We start from the raw sequence: 7,834 nt of genomic DNA on the forward strand, positions 1-7,834 counted from the left end.
CTGTTTATCAAAGATCAAAAACAAATTTATTTAAATATTCTAAAATTGCTTAAACACCAATTATTTTCAAAATTTGTCGAAAGTTTTTAATTAAATAATTAATTAATTAATTAATTAATTACTAATTTTCGACATATTTTGAAAATAATTGTTGTTTAAACAATTTTAGAATATTTAAATAAATCTGTTTTTGATCCTTGATAAACAGTATATAAGTTTATGAACTTACCTTTGATACAATAAAAAAAATAAAGTTGATAATTAAAGACAGTTTAAAGATAAATAATTATCGGACTGTTGAAAGACCAATAATTATTAATGATAGACATTTGAAAATACGCTAATTGTTTTTTTTTTAAATCGCGAGACATCGATTTAAAAAAAAATCATCAAAATCCTACCTCTAGAAGCTGAGATATTAAAAATTGTTTAAGAGCGTCGCGATTTTGAACTCGCCGATTGACTTTTGAGCAGGCCGAAGCGGCCGCGCTCTCTGCTTCCCCCACCACCACCTGTACGATTTTCTTGAATTTCTCGGTTGCATAAATAACTTTAAATTTGTTTTAAAGTAGGTTGCCAATGAAGAAAAGTATTGCAAATTTAGACCTGGTAAGAACTCGGAATACCAAAGGTATTTTTCGAAGAATTAGCCCGGATGTCCCAGTATATTTAGTGTAAATGACGGTTAACTTTGATCGGCTATAATTACGTAACTAATTGACCAACCGATCTGTTTTATTTAAAGAAGCGTATTTTCAATAACTTTTAAAACCAGCTTTAAAAAATTTGATTTGATTGAATATTCATAAAGTTATTCTAATTGTTTATAAGTACAAAACATTCGAGCAATGTTTAAACAAGCGCCAGAGCTCTCCTAATTGACGGATTCGAATATTTCAAAAAACGTTTGAAAGCTTGAGGTCCATTCTATATGTTATTAAATTTTCAAGTATCTAAGAGCCTTGGTTTTTGCTCTGCAAAATTTTGAAAATTTGCAAATTTTTTTTCAAAATCTGGATTGCAAAATTATTATGCAAAATCTATCGAACCCATTTTGATGAAATTTGGTGTGATGATTCTACATAACATGAACTTTTCTTGAGCCAAGTATGAAGGTCCTATACCCAACTTAAAGACCCCAAAAAAAATCCCAAAAAAAATAATGTTTTTTAACCCAATTTTTGGCGATTTTTCGATTTTTTTCAATAATAATCATGATTCATTCGATTTGTAACTAGTCACAATTTGTAAAATTTACACAATTACAAAAATTTTTTTCCTCTTCCATTTTCGCCTAAAATCAACTCTTGAAAAGATACATAATTAAATAGGAAGAAAAACATGATATTTTTCGAATTTTTTTAACATATTGTGCCGTCCAAAGTTAAACCCACGCCCAAAAAGCCAAAAATCTCCGTGGATATACGTTTCACCCAAACCAAAACAGATACCGCCTAGTCAATATTCAATTCAATATTTTCATTAATAATCTTGTGAACTATGTGAGTTCACTTTTCAGGACCACGTTGATCATCAATAATTAATTTACCATTGATGTAAATTTAGCCATAAAATGGTAGATTATTATGGTAACTACTACTACTACTGTTTATAAAATTAAGAAATTATTTATTACGTAAAGTCGGTTTGTCGTATATTTATTTATTTTGCTTTTTATTGTAATTTTGCATGTTTCAGTGTTTTCGCCCGTTTCTGTTCTGTTTTCTGTCTGTTTTGTACTATACTGTTTAATTGAATTATCGTTGAGAATGTGTGTATTGTTTCTAGATTCCGGTTATAGAACTGCCATCAATAAAGCCATCTTGAAGCTCCAAGAAAATGGAAAACTGAAAGAATTAAAAGAAACGTGGTGGAAGAAAAAGAGGAAAGAACCTTCTTGTGAAACAGTGAGTGTAGTATTTTAATTAAAGGACTGATTAAACACTTGAGATAGTTCACTGAAAATAAAAAAAGTTTACTCGAAATGTTATCTGCATGTACGTTTTTGTTCACAGGTTGAAGCTAAGGACACAACGAATAGTCCGGAATTGGCTCTAGCTAACGTTGGGGGTGTGTTTTTCGTACTAGGGATTGGCATAGCAATAGCAGTTACGGTAGCCATATGTGAATTCCTGTGGAACGTTAGAAGTGTATCCGTAGATGAGCATGTACGTAAAGAGCGTTATAGAGCACCTGCGTCAATATAGAGGGTGTAACATTGAATGGGGCTCCCTTTAAATTTTAGAAACACATTTCAAATTCCTTCATGTAAACTTATTTTTTTACCTTTTTACGTTTTAATACTCCATCAGTGGCCATACGAGCATATTTGCCTTGATCTTAAGCTTCAAGGTGAAACCAAGGTCAGTTTGTAAATAAATACACTTACTATTTTTAAATGTAACAATATTTTAGATAAGACCTAAAGTAAGTAAGGGATATACACGGTGTTTGAGGATTAAGTCGACAAACTTTAAGGAGATATTCCTTATAAAAAAAAAATAAGAAAAAAATCTAGTATACATTTTTTTCCAGAGACGCTTCATTTTCGAAATATAGGGCGTTACAGATTTTTAAATAAATTCGAATTTTTTAAATAACTTCTAAATGAAGACGGCTATTTAAGCCAAATTTGGCATGACACATCTTCTTATAAAATACTATTTTTCCATAGAAGTAGAAGTCCCGCAAGCAACCAGTGGCGGAGTTATGGGGACTCAGACTCATTAAATTATAAAAAAAAATTAATACGGCCCTACTGAAAATAAACAATGATGCTGTTTTTAGATAGAACAGTTTTGTTATTGACAAAAAGTGTACATACGTCTAACTCTTATAGTTTCATGGCAAAATTGATTTTTCGGAAGGGTGCTTCTGGATTCTGTCGATAAACTTTAGGAAGACGTTCCTCATAAAACCTAAAAAAATATAGTACCTATTAAAATTGGTCTTAGTCTCGAGTATGTGTGAGTCAAATAAGCCTTTTTGTCTCCCCTTCCCTTGGGTTTAACCAATAGTATTAAAATTATTTAGGAGATGCTTCGTTTTTGAGATATCGGGTGTTTTTTTTAAAAAAAAAAAATGATGATGAAAACAATAGAAATATTTAAGTACCTAACATCTAATGTGACTATGTCGTAATGCGACAACGTAACGACCCTTGCAATACTCCTAAATTTTTTCAGGCGGTTTGTAGTCACTTCATTTACTTGTGTTGTGTACTTTTAAATAAAATAAGATGGCAAACAATACATGAAAATTTATTTGTAAATTGAAACAACCAAAAAATTACCAATTAATATTATACCTAGACAAAGCGAAAAGTGAATCAAAAATGAAATGATTTAAAAAATATTTTGTTCAAAATGGGCGCCTCCGGACTGTAGACAAGCACGACATCTTCTAATTATGGAGGTAGTGGCCGATCGACACTGAATTGGAGTTAATTCTCGACACGCTTGGACTATTCGCTGTCTTAGATCTTCTAGGGTATCAACTGGCACCTCGTAGACTTTTTGTTTAACAGCACCCCAAACGAAATAATCCATCGGTGTCAAGTCCGGTGAACGTGCGGGCCACGCTGCAGGTCCTCCACGACCAATCCATCTCCTGGGATAATTAATGTTTAACCACTCCCTAGGACCTCTACCAAAATGGGCAGGACAACCATCTAGTTGAAACCAACTGTTCATTCGAGTATTAAGCGGAACATCTTCTAACAGATCTTGAAAACCATTTTCAAGGAACTCGGTAAACATGTCAGCATTTAACCGATGCGGAAGGAAGTAGGGACCAACTATAGTGTTGTCCAACACACCCAACCATACGTTACATTGGAATTCATGCTGAAAACTATGTTCCCTTACCGCCCGTGGATTCTCGTAGGACCAAATATGGTTGTTCCTTTGGTTTAAAATTCCCCTTCGAGTAAATGTTGCCTCATCTGTCCACATTACTTTTTGCGTAAACTGATCATCATTCTCTGCTTGGTTTAACATCCAGTCACAAAACACGCGCCTGCATCGTATGTCCTGAGGCAATAAATGTTGCACACGCTGGATATGGTACGCATGGCGTCCATCAGCCCGAAGAGTCCTCCAAATGGAACTTGACGAAATACCTAGCTCATAGCTAGATCTTCTGACACTCGTGGATGGATTTTCATCGAAATGGTTTAAAATAGTATTCGATCTTACTTCGTCCTGAAGTGGGGCAAAATGTCCATCAGCATAAGTTGGAATACCGAAAGACCCAGTTTGTCTGAGACGACTGAATGTCGTTGAAAATGTTTCCTTTGCTGGTAGTCTGCGATGAGGAAATCTTACTGCATATTCACGGCGAGCCGCCGTGGCATTTCCATCACAAAAACCATATACAAAGACCATATCAGCATATTCATTGTTCGAAAATATGGACGGCATTATTAAACTTATTTTTATTATTAGTTTGAACGCTTTATCTAATGGATAATTTATGCAACAATTCGCAAAATAACATTTAAAACGTCAAATTAACATTGCTTGACAGCAGCCTACTCGAAAATTTTTGTTGAGGTTCATTTTAAAGTTTATCGACAGAATCCAGAAGCACCCATCCGAAATATCTATTTTGCCATGAAACTATAAGAGTTAGGAAAAAAGTGAATGTACACTTTTTGTAACAGCATCATTTTTTATTTTGAGTAGGGCAGTATTAATTTTTTTTATAATTTAATGAGTCTGAGTCCCCATAACTCCGCCACTGATTGTTTGCGGGACTTCTACTTCTATAGAAAAATGGTATCTTATAAGAAGATATGTCATGCCAAATTTGGCTTAAATAGCCTTCTTCATTTAAAAGTTATTTAAAAAATTCGATTTTTTTTTAATCTGTAACTCCCTATATTTCGAAAATGAAGCGTCTCTGGAAAAAAATGTATACTTGATTTTTTTCTTATTTTTTTATGAGGAATATCTCCTTAAAGTTTGTCAACTTAATCCTGAAACACCCTGTATAAAATGGAACACAAAAAACTGGGCACCTCTTAAAAGTTACATTCTTTGTAGAGACAAAAAACAGGACAAAATAAACAGAGTTTACACGCGACTTATATCTAACTTTTTTAATCCACATACAGTTGACGTACTGGGAAGCGTTGAAAGTGGAGTTCAAGTTTGCTTGCAACGTATGGATAACAAAGAAGAGAATAAAACCAGTAATCGCCGAGTCCTCGTCGGCCGGAAGTAACAAGAACGACAACAAAAGCATGATACACAGCATTTTTCAGAGTGCTGGATCACTTCTGAATTTGAACAACTAACTAAAAAAAAATGATTTTGTATCGTATACATACGTTATAACGAAAATAAAACACCAGACATTGATAGAATAGGTTAAAATTGTATTTATTCGTTAAATAAAATATGTGTTGCTTGAAATTATTTCGTAATTGCCTTTCGAAGTCGCAACTACGCCATGGGCGTCTCTAAAAAATTTGCAAGTGAGGGTCACGGGTATGAAAATTATTCAAACATAAACTAATTGGATGCAAGCGCCCTCCTTCCCCTTCGGAAGCCCATGAGCTACACTATAACATAAATAAAAAATATTTAAAGAAAATCGGAACGTTTCCATTTTTTCCAAAAACTATGAATGAAATCGTCAATCACATCGATTACAATAGGTCATTAATTTTAAGCTCGTTTGGCCGTCGAAAGGACATGGAAGATTCAATAAAAGTAGTAGTGTAGGTATTTATATTTTCAGTGTTACGACCAGTCAAATGCGTGTTTATTAGTCTGTTCTCAATAGCTCCCATAAATTTCAAATTTTACGACATATTCGATTTATTAGACCGTATTACATGAAACACTTACATTGCTAACTAAATATTTAGGCAACTGATTTCAATAACCATGACCTTATATCGCCAAATTGGATTTCAACTTTTTTTTTAAACTGCGCATTTTTCTATTATAATGATAAGCTCTGATTCATTGTTTTTACTGGCATATCAAACTATACACTTTTACAAAGAGTGCCTTGAAAACAAAACGGTACTGCAAAATGAAATTTTGACAGTTTTGACAAATTTCCATTGACAGTGTCAAAATTTAAACATCTATAAACACAATTGTCACATTAATAAGTATGGGATGAGCGTCAAACTTTAATAATTTTGTTTCATGTGAAAATTGCATTCTCAATTATCCAAATTCTGACGTATGAAAACTTGACTTAGTACAGTCATTAAAGCTGAAAATCAGCTGTAACCTCCGAANTATATAAACACAATTTTCACATTAATAAGTATGGGATGAGCGTCAAACTTTAATAATTTTGTTTCATGTGAAAATTGCATTCTCAATTATCCAAACTCTGACGTATGAAAACTTGACTTACTACAGTCATCGAAGCTGAAAATCAGCTGTAACCTCCGAATTCTTTGAAACTGCATGGATTTACATGAAAATTTAGAATAAGGCTCATCTTCGGCTCAAATTCAAAAGTGACATAAACCCGATTGACGCTTTTTGTTTTTTAGGGGTAAAAACTACCCCTAAGTGAAAAAAATTGAAAAAGTTTTAAGCATTTTATTGATAAAAATCTTGTTTAAGCACAAAAATTAAATAATGTTCCATGTTCTCGAACATTGATGATATATTTGATCTTTTCAACCTTTTATTTAACCCTTAAAAACTACCCCTATGCAAAAAATTATAATAAAAAAATAATTTTTAAAGATTTGCGATGACTAAATCGTGCAATTATTTAAAATAAAAGTTACCTTAAATAATTTTTCCCTTTCAACCCCTAAAAACCACCCCTGTATTGAAAAAATGATAAAAAATTACTTTTTTAAAGCTTGGAAAACTTTAACGGTGCAATTATTTAAAATAAAAATTACCTGAGTGCTTATGAAAGAATTTGTATCTCATAACAATTTTCAACCCTTATAAATAACCCCTGTGCTAAAAAAATGATAAAAAATTACGTTTTAAATCTTGGAATGCTATAATTGTGCAATAATGTAAAATAAAAATTCCCTTATATTGTTGAAAGAATATTTTACTTTTGCCATTTTCAACTGTTATAAACTACCCTTTTACCAATATTAATGTAAAATATTTTTATTATAATCGATTTTTAAATATAATCAATCATAAAAAAAATTGCTACGCTACATATAAATAATCACACTAAATTTTTTTACTTATTTTATTTGTATAGTATCATAATATTGTAATATATAAAAATGAGAAAGCCTATTTTGCTCCGAAAAAATGTCATTGTTTTTTTACCATAATTCGGTTAATTTTGAAACTGTAGTATCCTACAAAAAAGCATTTTAAAGATAATTTCAAGAGCTGTAAGATCGTTTGCATATAAAACCTTTTAAGTCCTTCGTTTTTTAAAGGGAAAGGATCGAATGGCTCGAGACAGGTCGTTTTTTCACTAAAAATGGATACTTCAAGCGGCGATATCTCCTTTGTTTTTTATGCTATAGGAATTTAAAAAAGCAAAACATTTGTTGAAAAAAAAACTATATTTCTGTTGTCTATCATTTTTTACGTATCGTTCATAGTTTCAGAGTTATTATAAAAATAAGGCAATTTTTTTTATAATGAAAAATACTTTTTCAACTTTTACCGTACATTATTAAAAAAAAATACGCATTCTAAACCGGTCCAACTTCAGGATATATTGAAGAACACGAAAACAAAACTAATTGTAAAGGGTCTACGATTCATTTTAATTCTGATGGAAATAGTACAGCGTTTACTGCTCATTTTTCTTTAAAAAATATGAGCAACCCATCTGTTTTTGACGATAACTCCTTCAATTTTGCTCTAAT

At 31.9% G+C, this 7,834-nt stretch overlaps 1 protein-coding gene across 1 annotated transcript in view; it reads left to right on the forward strand.

The window, feature by feature from the left end:
* LOC108914805 (glutamate receptor ionotropic, kainate 2-like) overlaps positions 1-5,368 on the forward strand; it is a 29,833-nt gene extending 24,465 nt beyond the window's left edge. The window contains exons 13-15 of the mRNA XM_018720696.1: positions 1,789-1,907; positions 2,016-2,168; positions 5,117-5,368. Coding sequence (XP_018576212.1) covers positions 1,789-1,907; positions 2,016-2,168; positions 5,117-5,299 — 455 coding nt within the window. The 3' untranslated portion in view covers positions 5,300-5,368. The remainder of the gene's footprint in view (positions 1-1,788; positions 1,908-2,015; positions 2,169-5,116) is intronic.
* Positions 5,369-7,834: the final 2,466 nt, after the last annotated feature.

The sequence above is a fragment of the Anoplophora glabripennis genome, unplaced genomic scaffold (genome assembly GCF_000390285.2).
Source record: "Anoplophora glabripennis isolate ALB-LARVAE unplaced genomic scaffold, Agla_2.0 scaffold1180, whole genome shotgun sequence".
NCBI classification, from domain to species: Eukaryota; Metazoa; Arthropoda; class Insecta; order Coleoptera; family Cerambycidae; genus Anoplophora; species Anoplophora glabripennis.